The sequence below is a fragment of the Carlito syrichta genome, unplaced genomic scaffold, assembly GCF_000164805.1.
Source record: "Carlito syrichta isolate Samal-C Ts95f unplaced genomic scaffold, Tarsius_syrichta-2.0.1 Scaffold309144, whole genome shotgun sequence".
NCBI lineage: Eukaryota > Metazoa > Chordata > Mammalia > Primates > Tarsiidae > Carlito > Carlito syrichta.
The window spans coordinates 642147-662173 of record NW_007253240.1 but is presented as its reverse complement, the minus strand read 5'-3'; the positions used below and the strand labels follow the sequence as shown (position 1 = coordinate 662173).

The 20027-nt window shown below is 38.7% G+C and overlaps 1 protein-coding gene across 2 annotated transcripts in view; it reads right to left on the bottom strand.

Annotated features, from left to right (window-relative positions):
• KCTD9 (potassium channel tetramerization domain containing 9) overlaps positions 1-9887 on the bottom strand; it is a 19583-nt gene extending 9696 nt beyond the window's left edge. The window contains exons 1-5 of one of the 2 annotated variants that reach the window (XM_008066847.2): positions 9764-9887; positions 7946-7989; positions 4546-4642; positions 3618-3804; positions 3288-3416 (exon numbers count right to left, since the gene is read on the bottom strand). In XM_008066847.2, the coding sequence (XP_008065038.1) occupies positions 3288-3416; positions 3618-3645 (157 nt within the window). In that variant the 5' untranslated portion in view covers positions 3646-3804; positions 4546-4642; positions 7946-7989; positions 9764-9887. Of the gene's footprint in view, positions 1-3287; positions 3417-3617; positions 3805-4545; positions 4645-7945; positions 7990-9763 lie in introns of those variants that run through there. The other variant, XM_021717004.1, reaches the window with a different exon arrangement.
• Between the last annotated feature and the right edge of the window lie 10140 nt (positions 9888-20027).

Here is a 20027-nt window from a genome sequence, read left to right as displayed (position 1 = left end):
CACTGCACTCCAGGCTGGGCGACAGAGTGAGACTCCAACTCAAAAAAATAAAAATAAAAATAAAAAATCCAGTAGAGAGCACTGCTTTTTGAACTCACCAAGTAAGAGAAATGTCTGAGAAACATGAAAAAGAAAAAATAAGCAAATCTCGGTAATAGCTTGGATTGTGGCTGTCTAAGATAGCATGGATAGATATTCTTGGTGTTATTTTCTTGGCTGGGAGGATACAAAGTGCTATTAATGATATGAGAAAAAATTAAAATGGGAGGAATAGAAGAACCCATAGGACATCTACAGTTTAAGAGGAGAGGGTGGCCATTAGGGAAGCTACAGAGCGACACAGGTGCTGAAAAGAAAAGGATGCGTATAAGAGTAGTTATTTTCACAACAGTAATTTCTGCAGAATGACTAAAATTTAAAAAAAAAAAAGCGTTCTGAAGGATTTAAAGCAATAGTTGTTAGTAAAAAAACAAAGCAAAAACAAAACCAGAATTTAGTTACACATAGTGATGGAACTAGCTGAAAGGGTCAAATAATGTCAACTTTTGGCAATAGATACATTTCTTTTTTTAGTTGGAGTCTCACTCTGTCACCCAGGATGAGTGCAGTGGCACGCTAATGGACACTGAGTGCAGTGGCACGCTAATGGACACTGTAGCCTCGACCTGCTGGGTTCAGGCGATTCTTCTGCCTCAACTTTCCAAGTAGCTGGAACCACAGGCACGTGTCACAATGCCTGGCTAATTTTTGGATTTATTGTAGAGATGAGGTCTCGCCAAATTGCCCAGGCGGGTCTGGAACCCCTGGGGCTCAGGCAAACCTCTTGCCTCAGCCTCCCAAAGTGCTGGAATTATAGGCGGGAGCCACTGCGCCCGGCTGGTACATTTTGAAGGGAATATAAAGTTTAACAAGGCAACATATAGAGTTACTGGAGGCTGGGCATGGTGGCTCAAGCCTATAATCCCAGCACTTTGGGAGGCCAAGGGCTCACGGGTTCGAGAGCAGCCTGGGCAACTTGGAGAGACCTCATCTCTACAGTAATTTAAAAAATTAGCTGGGCATGGTGGCGTGCGCCTATAGTTCTGACGCGGAAGGATCACCTGAGCCCAGCAGGTCAACACTGGGGTGGCTGTGAGTGTGCCATGGCACTCCAGCCTGGGCAACAGAGTAAGACTCCAACTCAAAAAGAAAAAGGAAAAAAAAGAGGAGTCGCCAGGAGCAGTGACTTAAGCCTATAATCCCAGCACTTTGGGAGGACAGGTGAGAGGATTGCCTGAGTCCAGGGGTTCTAGATCAGCCTGGGCAACTTGGTGAGACCTTGTCTCTACAATAACTCACAAAAAAATTAGCCAGGCATGGTGACGCACACCTGTAGTTCTGGTCACTTGGAAAGCTGAGGCAGAAGATCGCCGGAGTCCAGCGGGTCGACACTGGGGTCGCCATGAATGTGCCACTGCACTGCAGCCTGGGCATGGAGTGAGACTCCAACACAAGAAAAAAAAAAGTTACTGGGTGTTTTGTATTTCACTACAGAGACTGTAAGCTAGCAAGCCTCAGGCTGATTCTGATGCGTTCAGCACGTAGTTTTCAAATGCAGAAAATCTCACATGAAATTTTAGACATAAGCCAAGCTCGGTGGCTCAGCCTGTAATCCCGCGCTTTGGGAGGCTGAGGTGAGTGGATTGCCTGAGCTCGCGGGTTCGAGACCCACCTGGGCAACTTGGCAAGACCTCATCTCTACAATAAATCAAAATGAGCCTGGCGTGGTAGCACGCGCCTGTGGTTCCAGCTACTCGGAAGGCTGAGGTGGAAGGATTGCCGGAGCCCAGCAGCTCGAGGTTGCGGTGGTCGGGAGCAGACGCTGCACTCCAGTCTGGGTGACAGAGTGAGACTCCAACTCAAAAAAATAAAAGAAATTTTAGAAATATAGCTTACCTTTAAAAATCAGGGCTCTGGCTTTTAAAGCGCTTCTTCAGCCTCTGGCCCCCTCTCCAATCTTGGAGAGGTGGATCCACCCTTTTCCTCTGATCTACCTTTTAAATAAACTTTTTCTCTCCTAAAAAAAAAAAATCACGGATCTGACAGCTTAAGTCCACATTCCCACATGGCCACAATGTGCTGAAGTTGAGCAGGCACGTGACCTCAAGACCGTCACACTCCTCACCACTCCTCAAGTGCTACCATCAGGTCAGGTCCAGTTAGACTCAGTCACTTGGAGGCCAGTAAGCTCCCAAATATGCAACCGGTGTCCTATAAGGGCTTCTGCCTACACTATCTCCATGAACCTTCACAGAAATCTTTGCCTCAGGCAGCGGTGAGTATTTCTAATACCCATTTTCCCAAGGAGAGACTTTCCCCAAGTTAATTTCTGAGTAAATTGGAGAATAGAGACTCTAATCAAGTCTCATGATTTCAAGCATGATTCCTCTTCTTGACTCTCTATTTCTTAATATATTGGGATGCCCATAACTTGGAACTAGTTATCACAATTCAATTTTTATTTTTAAGTCTTTTTTTTTTTTTTTTTGAGTTGGAGTCTCACACTGTCACCCAGACTGGAGTGCAGTGGCCGCTCCCGGCCACCGCAGCCTCGACCTGCTGGGCTTTGGCGCTCCTTCCGCCTCAGCCTTCCGAGTAGCTGGAACTACAGGCGCGCGCTACCACGCCCGGCTAATTTTTGATTTATTGTAGAGATGAGGTCTCGCCAAGTTGCCCAGTTAGGTCTCGAACCCGTGAACTCAGGCAATCCACTCACCTCGGCCTCCCAAAGTGCAGGGATTACAGGCTGAGCCACCGAGCCCGGCTATTTTTAAGTTTTAATAGCCTTAATACCTCAATGTAGGGGTGAATTTCTTAAACACAATAAAATGCATGAAATACACAGACAAATATTAATAAATTTCACTACATTCAAAGTTATAAATTTCCATATCACAGAATAAATTATAATCAAATAAGATAACACAGTATGAGAATATATTTGCAATACATACTATTAACACACACACAAAATGAAATTCTTTAAAGTTCCTGTGATAGAATCTAAATCAATTGAAGACCTAAAGCTGAAACTTATGGTTAAATATATACCCATATGTACAAAGACCACCTACCTGAAAGATTGCCTGCTCATGCCTATGTCTATTTCTATACTTATATACGCTCACGTACACGTGAAAGTCTAAAAAACGGAAAAGATACACTTTCACTTTATGAAAATACATTGCTACTTAGTGAAAACAAAACTTACAAAAACGTGTAGTTATATAATTATATTGAAAACTCACCCAACAAATTAATGCCATCATTTACAATGAGCTGTCCATGACGCAAGTAGTTCAAAATGGGTTCAAAGTACTCAGGACTTCGGTCAATTAAGAAAGCTCCTCTATGATCTTGCTTATTTCCCCAGACACCTGTGTTCCCATCATAATGAAGAAAGTCCCCCACAAACAAAAAAGATAGAAATTGATGAGAAAAAAATCATATAAAATACCTGTAACTCTTAACTCTTGTAAAAATTACTGATATCATTAAAAAGTGCAGGTCAGGAGTTATAAAGTAAAAACAGATACAAATAGGTCACATAAAATGTGAAAACTGTGTGTCACACTTACCTTTGTCCTTAAACATGTGGGCCAGCATACTGTCGGGTTCTTTGTTCACTAAAGTGCTCCTAAGAATTCAGGGAAAAAAATTGATTTCTCCATTTGTCTTTATAAACAAACATATTTAAGTCAAGAGTATACTCGATCCCAGCTGCTCTCTCAAAAAGATGCATGCTATAACCTGGTAGGAGTAATGCTGGGAAACAAAAACGTGCAGTAAGTTGCCATTTATCAAATCCCTTCTAATCTGGCACTTCCTTTGATTTAAGTATTGCTTTAGTTTCCTTTACTTTAAACTTACGTTTTTCTGATCCCTTTAATATAAGCAGTTATAGTCTACATATTTCAGTGGTGCTAATTTTTACTTGCATTGTGAATATATTAGTCAACATCTAAAAAGTATGTTCTAAAACACTGAATTCACGCTTTTTATGGACACCTGTGAACCATGTTTTACTTTTTTCCTCAAAAAGGGCTCTAAAAAATGGTTTCAGATCTCATAGTATATTTTGGCAGCATTTTTTTCCTTTCAGTTGCGTTCTCACTCCTTCACCCAGGATGGAGTGCAGTGACACCTCACAGCTCACTGCAGCCTCGCCCTCTAAGGCTCAGGCAAGATCCTCCAGTCTCAGCCTCCCAAGGAGCTGGGACTACAGGTGAGCACCACCACACCTGGCTAATTTTTTAATTTTTTGTAGAGACAAGGTCTTGCTTTGTTGCCTAGGCTAGTGCTGAACTCCTGGGCTCAAGCAATCTTCCCATTTTAGCCTCCCAAAGTGCTCGGATTACAGGCATAAGCCACAGTGCCTAATCTTATTTAGGCAGCATTTGAGTATCTTTCAAGGAAATCAGCAAATTGAAGGAAAGGACAAATGGTACATAGTATCCCTTTTGCGTTTTCTCTCTCTTTCTCTAATACACACAGACACACACCTACCGTGTGGTTGTAAAGTACCGCCCTCCAACATTTAATGTTAGCCAGTCTGTGTGGGATCCTGATAATCCTTCAGGTGGTTTAGAATCTGTCTGAGGATCTAGAGATGACATGTAGAAAATAACAAAAAAAATTAAGATTGAGGATTCTGGGAAGATGACAAAGGTTTATTTTTAAAAACCAAATACATATATAAAAGCACACCAGAGCTACTAGGACAGTAAAACCCCAAATCACAGACTGCATCTAAAACAATGCCAGCTGATGAGAAAATCCCACCAACACCAACAGCTAAAGAGCAGCATGCCCAGTGTCTGTGAAGGAAAAAAACCAGAAAGGAGCAACAGGGTTTGTGATGAACCCAAAATGCCACAGCAATGTGCAGATACTGACTTCACAGCTCAGCAAGTCTACTTGAGAACAGCGGACTGCAAGTGGAGAGGGTGATGAAAGTCGTTTGCAGTAACATCTGAAGGAGCTGGAAATGAACTGTCAAATCCAACCTGCCAAAACTCCCTTCTAAGGACCAAGTCCCATATGGATAAAGATGCTGGGAAAAGAATTCAAGTTGAACAGAGACAACAGAGCCAAAAAGAGAAGTCCAGATAAAAGTTAAGAAGGTCTAATGGACCAGAATATATCAGAAAGTGAATCCTGCAGTTTTTAATACTTCACAAAATTAGAAAAACTTTCCTAAGTCAACCCTCCCTTCTCAAGTTGAGGAAAACTAATTTCACACAAAAATGGCCAACAGAGAAGGACTGAGATCAAATATCATACACAAGTATTAAATAATAAGAAGAATTACATTCCTGTAGGCAATGAAAACATACCAGTAAAATCTATAATATTCTAGAACATGCTAATAGTAGTAAACAATACAACGTATAAAATAACAACACAAACCAGAAATAAAGTGAGGGAACTCAGGAGAAAATTAGAAAAGAAAAACCATTTTGAAAATGAAGACTAAACTAGAAGAAACACAAGAGTGAATGAAAATAACAAATGATGCTTTAAGGGAAACAAAAGGTGAAAAAGTAAAGTTGTAATAATCAAAAATAAATGAATAAAGAGATGAAAGGATTTAGCAGAGGTTCCAAATGTATATAAGTTTATTAGCTCTAACATACAACAGGAATCCTGCAAGGAAATCAAAGCAAGGGGGAAAAATAAATATGTAATTTCAATTATATATATTTAATTTTGGCAAAGTTAATTAAAAATATATATATTTAAAACTACATACTAAGAGAACTGACCATATACCTGAGAAAATAAACCCGGAATACCAAGAAATACTCTTCCTACTAAAATTACTGCACTTTAAAGAAAGAGAAACATCTTTTGAGTAAACTCGGAAAAAGAATCACTGAAGGAAGATCAATTTGTTGGCACCAACCCCTCATGTCAGAATAAAATACAGTAACATATTTAAGATATTCAAAGAAAAAAACGTGAACCAAGGATTTTCAACAGCTTCACTGAGGTATAACTAACATACAATAAACTATACACTGAAATTTAAAGTTTATAATCTGATAAGTTTTGACATATGACTTTGTGTCCAGCCAGACTGGCTTTCAAGTATAGAAGTCACAAACTGTAGCAACATACAAGATGTCAGAGAATACTGTTCTCATAGGTTCTTTGAGAGGAATCTGCTAGAGAACAGGTTTCAGACAACCTCTGGAGACAACAAAAGGGTTGGAGGTAAGCATGAAATACACCCGAAGAAGTAAAACTGAATGAGGGAGTTACAGGAGACAGTACAGTATACAACGGCTGTATAGGCTAACGATCTAGAAACTATCTGTTTTCTTGAGTAAGGGGAAAGGATTTAACATATGTAAAAAACACTTAACTGTTTAGTTTTAGTAATCACATCAGTAAGTCAAGTGCTGGGTTTGTTACTCTGACCCTTTTATGTGTGTTTTGTGTGGGATGAAGTAAATCAGCAATTATGTGACATCGTAATTCTATCAGCCCCGTGTCCCCAAAAATCAGGATTACTCACACGAAAGAAAGGAGACACAGATCTCAGATAGATAAGGTTAAGTAAAAATCTCCTATAATCCTGAATATAAACGGTATCTGTATGATGAATTTATGAGATACTTTACCTATCCATATCTTACATTATATATGACATATAAACTTTATATCCTATAATATATAACATATATAAATGCTATCCACTTTTCCAACTCTGCCCACTAGAAAGGCCTAGTAACCACGACAATCCCACAGCAAAGAGCCACCTTAGAACCAGATCTGTGTGAGAGCGGAAAAGGTTAAGATGAACACCTTGCTATTCTAGATCCCGAGAAAGCTATAAGAGACTAATGGGTTGTAGCAAAAGGACTTGAAGAGATTTCCCCTGGCCAAAAGTGAAGATCCTCTAAACACCAATAGATGCAGAGGATGAAAACATACCAAATATTTGTAAACCCAAGAGTTTACAGCAGTAAAACAAACCCAAACCTTAACTGATCACTTTTCATTGTGTTGGTTTGTATGCCGTGAGCCAATTAAGTGACCACTGCCTGCCGACCACGTTAGGCATAAAAGAAGACGAGGAAAAGGTTTCACTCAGTTTTCAGGTAAGAGACAGAGAAGAGTATGCACTTACTTCTAAATTGGCAGCTGCCTGAGCAACAATCCTAATCCGAATACAATCACTGTGACGCTTTCAACAATACTGAAACAAATATTCAGGGTGTGACTGTATGGGTCTAAATAAATCAAGCACTTGCTAAGGAATATTTATGTTATTTAAATTTTAGGCTTTTTCTTTTGAGATAAAGCTCTCTTCCAAATCAAGTGTGTGTGCCTGTGTGTGTGGCTGATGCCAAGTCATTTTGTAGTTGGTTTGATCACTGTGAAGGATTGTCAAACACTACTTATACAAGCAATATCTGCTTACAAATATGCGATACAAGACTTAGAGAAATTCTGACAATTACTATCAAGAAAAAATTTCAAAATAAAAGCTGTAGTTTCTAAAATCAAAACTACCCTATTATAGTTATATAACTCAAGTAAAAAATACACTTTAACACACACACTCAGTGAATAATCAAAGAGTGTGAAGACCTGAATACAGTCACAATATCCTTTTTTGTTTGTTTTTTTTAATGACACAGGTGTCTTGCTGTGTTGGCCCAGGCTGGTCTCAAACTGCCAATGATCAACTGTTCAATGATCCAACAGTTCAATGATCCAACTGTTCAATGATCCTCCTGCCTCAGCCTCTTGAATAACTGGGACTACAGGTGCATACCACCACTCCCAGCTAAGACCTTTTTAAGTGTTAAGCTTAATAACCCCCTTTAAAATTTTTTTGCCATTTCATCTTTTTTATTTTGGCTGACAAAATTGGGCTTTTAAGGAAGTCACTTACCAATAAATGGCTCTCCTTCACACACAAATAAAACATCATCATCCCTGGGGAAATCAAAATTTAAAAAGCCACCATGAAAATCTAGAAATCACATCAATTATCTGTTGATTATAGGAACTATTCCTTAGAATTATAAAGAAGATAGGTTTTTTGCTACCAATCCATACTTGCTTTATTTGCCCCCCGACTTAACTGTCTCTGGATTTAAGCTAAGAAATAAGATCCTGCAGTTTTGAAATGAAAAAAAAAAATCACACTATATAAATTATGTGAAGTCAGCTTTCTTATCAATTAAAGAATGTCCTATCATGCTCAAAGAATATGACTAAAGCCAGAGTCAACTTTTTCAAATTTTTTACCCCAAATAAATTGGGATCCTCTCTTAAATCATCAGCAGCTGTATGCTTTGGAAATGAAATAAATTTTCATATTAGGTATAGGAAAAATATAGTTGGAAATATACTTGCTATCAATGCTTACACACTACACACCCACCATACACTCAAATATAAATGATTGCACACAGCCCACAATTCTGGATTATCAGTGTATATATATTCTCCCTCCTCTGCCCCAATTCATCACACCATTAGTATGAATAAATGATAGGAACCAAAAACTAATAAACAGGCAGATATTTTACAGCTCAGAAGGCCTAAGTTATAACCTTCTGTTGTAAAAGTTTTTATTTCCTACAGGACATCATAGAAACACACTGAATTTTTTGAAGAAGCAGAGTCTGTGTTTGTTAAAGAGAAAGGTTGATGAGATCACCCAACAATGTGCCTTAATTATCCTTACAAAAGGTTTGAAAAACTAAGAAATCTTTCTAATTTATTTGTATTCAAAATGTAGCCTATAATATTTTCTACTTGTTCCCTATGCCAGTTAACTTTTTCAAATTAGTATAAAAACCCATTTTCTTTTCATTCATAAAAATCAACTACTAAGGTGTGTGACCTGGGTAAGTCACTCAATTTCACAGATGTTTAGTTTCCTGTCAAATGAAGGGGCTAGAACTGATTAGCTTCAAAAGCAGTATATTGAAAGGTCATCTGAATTTATACGGAGACTAAACTTGGTATATTACTGTAATTTAGAGCATCATTATCTTCACATCATTAATTAAAAAAAACCTCATGCTTTGTCAGTTATGGGATAACTCAGGCAAAGTAATTATAACCTAACTGGCATAATCAATACCCAATTTGTGTTCCCTTCATCATCTTCTTTGCTAGGTCTCTTCCTACTCCAAAATTCTCTGACCCTGGAGTAAAGTGAACTGCACTCTTGTTTTAAAGAGATAAATCTGCCTAGGATATTTAGAAAACCAACCAACAAGCCCGCTATTGTGGTGGATCACTGGTGAGATCTCCACTTAGAATTCTATAATATTTAGCAAGTTTTCACAAAAACTGTTCTCTATAATGCTTATGAAATTCAAAGCATTCCAAGGAAATGAATTTAATAATGAGCACATGCATATAAAACTAGAGATCAATTAGATTTTTAACATTATAAACTGCATGTCTTATGAGGTCCATCTCTAATACCACAAAGAAGAAATTCCTCATAGCCACAGAGGAACTATGCAGAAAGATTATCAGTACACTGGAATGTTCTAAGGGTTTTCTAGCTGATCAATACACCTTAAATCTAAATGATTTAAATTCCAAAGAGTAAATTCTAGGTAAACACTTGCCAAAACCCTATTCTTATTTATTTAACCACAGTGGTTAAACTACAGCTTAAGCAAAAAAGCATAGCACCAAGAAGCCAAGGCACACTGTTGACAGCTTATAAAAAGGTGAAGATTACCTGATCAAAGCAATATCATCAATCAGTCCACCTTTCCCATTATACACACTGGTGGCTTTTATGCCGAGTTTACTGCTGGCCACAGAAAGCAAATCAGATAAAGTTCCATATACAGCAACCACCTGTAAACACACCAGATTAATTTGAACAACTTATTTAATAAATTTCATCACCCACAAATTAAAAGCCATCACACTATAAACAGGACTAAAAAATAAGTATCACATAAGAGATTTCAAGAGGTTCTTGACAGTGTCCCTTTCTTTGCTATGACTCATGTATTCACTTGGTGCTTAATATTGCAGAACTCCAAAAATAATAAGAAATCATCTCTGACCAAAACCAATCTACAATCTCAACATATCTTAAATAGTGCTCCAGTTCTGAAGATGGACCTGCACTTGAATCTAGAGTCTGACATTTTCTAGTTGTCAGCTTGAGACAAATAACCTCCTTATGCTGACTGTTTTAACTAGAAATGAAGAAAACAGTTAGCACCTACCTCAGGTTGTTATGAGGATAAAATTAGTTCATGCATGATGAGAGCTTAGCAAAGTGCCCGAGACCTATTAAGTCCTCATTACATTGTCCTTATGTTATTTATTTGTGACAGGAATGGTTCATTTTCAGAAGAGAAATTATTTAGTGCTGTTTGTTATATTATTTACTCCATCAACTACTACAGAAGATAACTTCCCACCTGATTTATTATTCAATAACTATTTACTGTTATTTTATAAAAGCCAGATTTTAGCATCTAACATCATAAATACAGCAAATAGCTGGATGACAATGAACTGACCTGTCCTGCTTTGAATCAGGCATGGTCTGACAAACGTGCAACTGCTTAAGCAGCAGGCTGAGAATGTCTACATGTAAGGGAATGTTGTGTTCTGGTCAGAACTGTGACTGTGGATGGCTGAGCGAGATAGTAGCACCATCATCAGGACCTCTGAAAGTCATTAGAAAAAGTCAGTGAGGAGCTAAACATGAAGCATGGCCAGCTAAGGGACTTCCCAAGAATACTGCACAGAGAAGTCATATGACATTGTACTCTGTTCACCAGTGACTGGAGCAAAGCAGACACTTAATTCTTAGTTAATAAATAAAATAAATAGCATAGCATAAAGGGAGTTGCTCGCTGAAATAAGAGTGTGCAGTCTTTCAAGAGCAGAGTATGCGGATTCCAACTTCTTTCTCTAGGATCCACAGGACGAAGGCAAGAAAAGTGCTGCGAGCTGGGGCATTTTAGGGAAGGGTTGAAGGCAAGAACAATGGAGAGGGAGCTAGCTAGAGTACAAAAAATAATGCACCACCCAAGTATCCAGAACTGATGACTGGGAAAACAAAATATGATATATATACACAGTGGACTATCACTCAGCTATAACAAGCAATGACTTCTGACACGTGACAACATGGATGAAACTTGAAAACATTATGCTAAATGAAATCAGCCAAGCACATAAAAGTACAAATATTATACGATTCCACTTACATGAAGGTACCTAGAACAGGCAAATTCATAAAGACAAGGTAAAATAAAGGTTACCGGGGCAGAGGTGAGAATGGAGAGTTACTTCCTAAAAGGTACAGTTTCTGTTTAGGATGGTGACCGAATTCTAGAACTCAACAGTGATGGTGCTTACACACATTGTGAATATACTTGATGCCAATAAATTATACACTTAAAAATGGTTAAAATGATAATTTTGTTATCTATATTTTACCACAATAGAAACAAAAAAGGCAAAGTACTTGGTGTGGTGTCCTACAACCAGCAGGCATGCTATAAATAACTGAAACCTGAGCAAAATATGTTCCCCATACTTCCTGTCATCTTTCACCTCTGCAACAGAGTGTGGAATTACCTGCTATGGCATATGCACATGCCTGGGAGAAAGGAAAGAGAAACACAATACCTAGGGCAGCACATGAAGCAAATCTGGTTGTGTTGAGGCAAAGAGCATGAAGAGAGTAAAGAGAGAGAAGAAAGAAGCAAAAATGCAAAAGAGCAACAGACAGACCAAAGCAGAGGAAACACAACCTTGATTGTTGGAAAGTGCTCTGGGGGAGGGTAAGAAGCATCTCCTTTCCACATCCATGGTCTTGACATAGTGGCTATTATATACAAAGAATTTTCTAAATCCTTCTTTCACCTCTTTTCTCTGCTTCTTGTATATCTCGGATATACAAGATATTATCCCTCCCTTGCCCTGACATCAACTTTCTCCCTCTGCATTTCATTCATGTCTATCTATTGGCCACACCATAAAACATATACAGGTTTAATGTATCCGTCTATATTATGTTTCTGTAGAGCATAAGCTTTTATATGACTTGTTTTTCAGAATATATCAAATTAAGCTGTTGTCTACTTCCATATGATTGACTCGGTTTTCCCTGTGGGTCAGTCATCTTGTAATGGAAACAAAGGCCAACCATCATGTTCTAAAGGTGTGCTGCCCAATGTGGAAGCCACTAGCTACATGACGCCATTTAAGTTTTAATTATTAAAATTAAGTAAAAGTAGCCGGGCTCGGTGGCTCAGCCTGTAATCCCGCGCCTTTGGGAGGCTGAGGTGAGTGGATGGCCTGAGCCCGCTGGTTCGAGACCCGCCTGGGCAGCGAGACCTCATCTCTACAACAAATCAAAAAATCAACCGGGCGTGGGAGTGCATGCCTGTAATTCCGGCTACTTGGAAGGCTGAGGCAAAAGGATCACCGGAGCCCAGCAAGTCGAGGCTGCAGTGGCCGGGAGTAGCCACTGCACTCCAGTCTGGGTGACAGAGTGAGACTCCAACTCAAAAAAAAAAAAAAAATTAAGTAAAAGTTAAAATGCAGTTCATCAGTTACACTAGCCATACTTCAAGTGCTCAACTGCCACACTAATGATTACTATATTGAACAGTGCAGATATGGAGTATTTCCATCACCACATAAGTTCAACTGGATACCTCTGTTCTAAAGAGCAGAATAAAACAAAGAACAAAAACATCTATTTGAATTCTATTAGGCTTCCCCATGACATAGTAACCCAAAGAAACAAACTGATGGAGTTCAACTCAAGACCTGTTTGTTGTTTGTTCACAGAAGGCGAGGTTGTTGCCATCTTCCCTTACCTCCCTTGGAAATTTCACCATGTGATAGAAAAATCCCACATCCTATTAGGCAACGACTATTCTCAGGGCAATCAAAGCAAATAGGTGTTTCCTTGTAGGCTGCAAAACTACTAAGGAGCACAGTCCAGATTTAAATTGAACTCAACCTTTACTTTATTATCACTTAACTCAGTCCTAACACAGTAGCAAACACAATTTACCATATCAACAATGATCTTCCAATCTCACTTCCTCCGTGGACCCAAAAGTTTCACTAAAAAAATTTAATCTATAAAAAGTTAGTACTAATTCTGCAAGTATAGGTGAGGTGACCAACTATCCCTTGGTGAAGCGGATACAGAACACTAAAGAAGTATACCTCTGAGTGATGCCCTAATCCTGATATCAAGGAAATATCTGCTGCCAGTTCAAATGGAAGGATCTTCTTGGCTAAGTGATACCTTATCTGGCTAATGGTAGGCCCTTGACAAATATTTCTTGACTGCTAAGTGAGATTTTCATTGTTTTCAGAGTGTTGAACTAGGACACACTTTTTTGTGTGTGCGAATTCGTCATATTTATTTAAGTCTAAATCTCTTCCACTGACATTAAGTTGAGAAACAAAGTCTATGGTATAAATGCAATTCTAAAGTGATATTTACAAAACCACCGAAGAAAGGGGCTAACTCTGCATAATGGAATTATAGTTGACTTACTGTGAGTTTTTGTTTTATTTTGTTTTCCAAATTTGCTACAATGGACCTGTATTCCTTATGCAGTAAAGGGGAGAAGTCTTTTTATTTTAAGGTCTCCCTAGCTCCAGATACTAGTTTTACAAATAAAATTATCTTAGCAGTTAGCAATCCAGCAGTTGACAATTTCCTTGAAATGAAATAACCAAAGGGTGTTCAATTAGAGAAAACAGAATTAAAATTAATATGAAGAATCATATACTTCAATACATTTGAAAGTTTCCCTTCAATTGGGCCAATATACTTGTTTTTCATTTGGAGGGTCATTCTTGGCATTTGTTTTTCAACTAGAATCATTTAAGCATAGTAACACTACCAAATAAAAAGGAATTATATTGCAATACTAATACTTAAAATGTCTATAAGAATACAAGATGGAAGTAAGAATAAATAAGTAAAATCTCTGCATTTTATATAAATGAATTAGAAATCAGGTTAAATATATATCAACATACAAATGTTATCCACATTGAAAAGAGTTTTGAGTTACTCAGTATCACACAGACTGGCACATGTACTTACTTTTTTTATATAACAACTCATTTGGGGAAAAGCAGCAATGAAAATCTTATATATCACAGATATAAGCCCTAATTGGTCTATACTAAGTTTATTTAGTACTGAGCTAATACTGAGCCAAAGAGAGCCCAAGCCTTTATAAAACGATCATGCTTATAAAGATAATTTGCTTTGTGTTTGTTATCTCTACCATGTGGACCTGATGTTTCCATGTCACTGAGATAATCTACTTTAATAATTTAGGCACTAAGAATGAGAAGCATTTTCCAGAGTAAATCGAGAAGCACATCTAGTAAAGATTAAGATGATTATATTATACTACATTCAGACTTAGTCCTTTCTAAATTTCAGACCCCATGACGAGGGAAAGCTATCTACCCCCGGGAAATTAATGGTATACCATGCCTAGTAGGACTGACTCATTTTAATTTGCCTTTAAGTACCATTTTCAAATTGTAACATGTGTGACTTAAATCTAAAAATTAAAACCTGTGCATGTATTTAAAACATTTTTTTCTTAAATCTCCACATTTATTATATAATGTACAATCAATAAATACTTACTGAATTTATGCTAGCTGATTTACGCAACACCAATCACAATTAATAACCAAATGTGGAACTCAATTTAGCCTAATATATTTTAAAAATTAAAATGGCTTTACTCCTAAAAAAAAAAAAAAAAAAAAAAAGATGTCATAACTAACTCTAAGGAGAAGAAAGGAATTATTTACAATGGAAAATTCTGACAATACCAAGTATTGGAGAGGACGTGGATCAATGGGGAGGTTTATGGGAGTATAAATTACTTTAATGACTTTGAAAAACAATTTAGCATTCTTTCTAAAACTGAACATTTACACACCCTAACACCATAACAACAACTATGTATATATACCTCAGAGTGGTGTTCTCAAAGGTATGGTGCCAACACCTGCAGCATTAGACTCACCTGAAAATCAAAACTGTACATTCCTAGCCCCATTCCAGACCTACTGAACCTTAAACTCTAGGATGGAGTCTAGCAATGTGCTTTCAAGTCTTCCTGGTGATTGTGATGCATGCTAAAGTTTAGTCCTAGAAAAATGTTTGCCACTATGTGCCAGGATACATATGCAGGAATATCCATGACAGCACTGTCAATTTAATAGCAAAATACAAACAAAATAAACAATCAAATGTCCACTGACAGGAAAATCGTGGTAATATTTTTATGTAATGAACTTTAATAAAGCAGTAGAAATGAATAAACTATCACTATGTGGGACATTACGGATGGAAGAGAAATATGCCAAATGAAAAAAAGCAAGCTCCAAAAGACTATATAAAATATCATACCAATTTGAGATATGTATGTCTCAAAGCTGGCAAAACAAAAAATATGTAGTTTAGTTATACATACTTTTGTGCCAAAACTATTGACAAAAAAAACCAAAAACACACAGCTAAGAGAAGTACAAAACTCATGAAAATGGCTGCCACTATCAGAGGTAGGGAATCGAAAAGTGGATGAACACTTGATGTTACTGGCAATATGCTATTTCTTGAGTTTTATGGCAGGTTTAAGAATATTTGTTGGACGATCCCCTCCCACTGTGGGAGCTTTTCTGTCCTCTTAATAAATCCTGCTTTCTTTAAAAAAAAAAAAAAAAAAAGAATATTTGTTGCATTATTTTCCTTTTAACATTCAGTATATTGGTATTCTTTATTGTATTCTTTTGTATGCATAAAATGTACTAAGAAATATTTAAGCTTACAGAGTGAGTCTTCACAAGGTTCTTATTAATATTTACATTTCAAGAAGCAGAGTTTCACTGAGATTTTCACCTTTCTTCAACTCTAACAATGTCACGGGTTCAAATCTGGCTGCTTAATACCAACAACATATTTCTGACCTAATCTCAAAGTCAGAGGAAAACAGTTGTTTCCTGAACCAAGAATGCAAAATAGTACAGATCAGTGAAGACCTGTTTGCAACGTGCGCCATGGTGCTTCACACTCAGAAGGTACTAGGTAAGAGCTGGATGAACGAATGAATGATGATGGACAAATGAACAAATCTGTACACAAAAGGCCTATGACTTGTACGGCTGCTTACTGAATATTCTGAAATTTAAAAAGGCAATCTGTATTCGAGATATATGGAAACTGTGCACTGACATCAGGTTGCTCAGAAGGTACATACTACTCTCAGATGTCTGAGTCCTCATTTCCTTAATGCCAACTCATGCAGGGATAGTAGAAAGATCATGCTAGGAATTTGGAGACACATGGAGGCAGGCCAAGAGGTGCAAGCATAACTGACGCGGTTGGAGCAGTTTAACAAAACAAAACAAAACCAAAACCCTCAAATTCAAATTAAAGATCCCAATTTTTTAGAACTGTGGCCTTCAAAGATTTCTGACCATTCATCTTATTGAAACAAAAATATTTTTGGCCAAATGCTCAAATATTTGTATATTTATTTATTTGTAAACTATATACCACTGTCAGAAAATAAATGTTTTCCTTACGAGGACTTAGACTTAAGACTATGAATCTGCCTGTAAGAATCTCCTAAATAGTTATTCTTTACTTTAGTAAGATTCTGGCAAATACAAGACTGACTTTAAACATTAAAAGATTTTTTTAAAAAGGAAAGAAACATCTGAAGCTGTTTGTCTTCAAGTGCTAGAAAATATTTTTAAACGTCTTGCTAATTAGGATGACGTCATCCTATTACTGGTCAATATTTCAAAGAACAATACATACCTAGAGAGAGTTTGATTGTTAATAGCAGTTAGTAAATAGGACTTCAAAGAGTTTACAACTTAGCACTGCTGGATTTCTCAGATTCATTTTTTTCTTCTTTTTTTGAGACAGGGTCTCACTCTGTTGCCCAGACCGGAGCACAGCGGCACAATCATGATTCACTGCAGCATCAAACTCCTGGGCTCAAGTGATCCTCCTGCCTCACCCTCCTAAAGTGGCTAGGACTTCAGGCACATCCACCACGCCCAGCCTGAGATCCATTCTTTTTTTAATCTCACAGTGTATACTAGAAGTGGCAGCTCTGCCATTTTCAGTTACTTGTACTTTCATAATTAATACTATCTTCATTCAATTTGCAGTTTCTTTGACGAAATCCTTTAAAGCCACTTGGCATTCTGGTGAGAGTTCATTTAGTTAAAACTGGATATAACTTTCTGTTGTTTTTTTTGAGTTGGAGTCTCACTCTGTCACAGGCTGGAGTGCGGTGGCACCATCACAACTCACCGTAGCCTTGACCGCCTGGACTCAACTGATCCTTCTGCCTCAGCCTCTAGTGTAGCTGGGACACAGCCTTGCACCACTATGCTCAGCTAATTTTTTTGTTAAAATGAGGTCTCCCTATATTGCCCAGGCTGGTCTCAAACTCCTGGGTTCAAACAATCCTCCTGCATTGGCCTCCCAAATCCCAAAGTGCTGGGATTACAAATTTGAGCCACTGAGCCCAGCCTTAAAAACTGGATATAAACCTTAATGTGATACTTGTATGCCTCTATATCATAATATATCAATGTTAACGAATTAGTGGAGAAGCTGCTATTAACCTTTTCGTATGAGACCAGATGACGCATTCAGTGACTGGAGACACTTGTGACTTTCTAGACGAGAAAGATCAAGTTTCATATCATTTTGTATTTTTATGTATAAAATATAAACAAAAAGTGCCGTATTTCTTCTTAAACTCCAGTGGATCATCTTGTACATCCTCTGTGGTATACCACCTCACTCTGAAAACCACTGCTTTAGAGAATGCATCCAATACTTTTACTTCAACTATATTCACTGGTTACACTTACATTCATTCTTTATACAGAAAATTCATGGTGAGTCTATGAGAGAGCACCCTGTAAGAACCCTGTGCCTTCCCACTCCTAGGATTGTTTCATGGCCCATGATCTGGCAATCACTCAACAAGCTAAGAGAGGGAAACGTGAGAAAACAGAGATTATTCTTATGATCAGGAAACAAAAACAGAAACTAGCTACAGGTGACAAAGTAAGTGACACATATTTCAACTGGCAGATGGGACATCAAACTCTACTTGAGTAGCACTTTTTTCCAGCACATTCTTTTTTTCTTTGCTTTTTTTTTTTTTTTTTTTGAGTTGGAGTCTCACTCTGTTGCCCACTGCTGGGCTCAGGCGATCCTTCTGCCTCAGCCTCCCAAGTAGCTGGAACTACAGGCGAGCACCACCATGTTCGGCTAATTTTTTGATTTATGGTAGAGATTAGGTCTTGCCAAATTGCCAGGGCTGTTCTCGAACCCTCGGGCTCAGGCAATCCCCACACCTGGTCTTCCCAAAGTGCTGGGATTACAGGGTTGAGCCACTGTGCCTGGCCTCAGCACATTCTTAATGAATAATTCCACTAAATATAGTGACTTTATATATATAAAAATGCAGGCTGTTATTTATTATTCTGTTCTTTTGTCAAATAAGAGTATAATGACATTTTTTAATCTGCTGAAGGGAGAGGAAACTGACAACTCTGATTCAGAATAATGTTCTCCAGGTGAGTAGAAAGAATTATGGCATCGTTTATTTTTAATCTAATATTTCCAGTGTGATTTTTACAATCTTTGTAATATAGACATATTTATCTTATTTGTGACACATTCTCCACAATCTTAAACAAAATTTAAATTAAAAAAAAACCAACCTAGTTAGAACTAGATAGCTTTTTAAAAAAAGAGTTAACAACAAAATGGAAAGACCATGTCATCTAATCTTTGACACCAAACTTCAGTGGATTCAGAAGAGATTTAGAGCTTAGTTAAATATTTATGACTGGATCTAAACATTTTGTCTTCCATGGAGTAACACCGCAGAGATGCTGGATAAGAAGGCGAATCCCAGGTTTGTTGGAGAACATCACTACAATTCTGACTGTGGATATACCAGATCTCTCTTATGGCAACAGCATAAATTTTAGATTACGAGTAGTAGCTGACTACAGAACAAGTTCAGAACAAGCTAGTAACGGTCAGAAATAACACAAATTTTGCAAAACACAGATTTTCATGAAAACTCAACAACTTGGATGCAAGCCAATTAATTCTGTTTGTGCCTGAGCACTAAACCCCTGACACCAGAACAACACACAGTTATGGTCAACAAACCACCCGTGATCCGGATTTTCAGAGCATGTTTACTCAGAGCTGCAGGGCCCTCGGACAGTCTCGCCACTTAAAAACTGACAGCGCTTCCAGAACGTGCAGAAAGCAGAGAGTATTCTGGTAAACGGCAGAGTGAGGCCATCCGTCCACCTTTACCTTCAGACTCTAAAGGCGCGGCTACTTCTGGGCATCATTTGGCCCAGCCCTCCGTGTCGGCTTCCAACCGTCAGCATTGCCCAAAGTAGCCGAGCGACTCTCATGGGTGGGGCAAGAGGCTGCGGAGGGAACAGAATGCATTCTGGCCCACTCCCGCGTTGGCAAAACACTGAGCACCACACCCTCGACAGAGGCCTAAGCGCGGCGGAGGCCACCGTCAGATCCATCCAGTCTGGTCGGCGTCCCCGGCCCGCTAAGGGACCGTCGCAAGACGCAACAGTGACGCGGGGGACAGAAGTTTGGCGGCGGGGACTGGGGGACTGGGGCGCCCTGCGAGAGGAGGAGGAAGCCCATCGGGGAAACGTCCGCGTCGTGCAAGTCCTCTCCCCGACCTGGGAGGGAAGAAGACGGCGGCTGCCGGCCGGGAGTTTCGTCCCCGCTACCTGCCCGACCTCACGTGCTCTCGCGCTCGCCAGCACTTTCCCGGGCAGACCATTACTCAGCACCGAGGTGGACGGAGGCGCCTTCCCGAGCCCGGGGGTGGGGGTGGCGGTGGGCGCCGGCACCCGGCGCCCCGGGGACAGCGGCCCTCCCC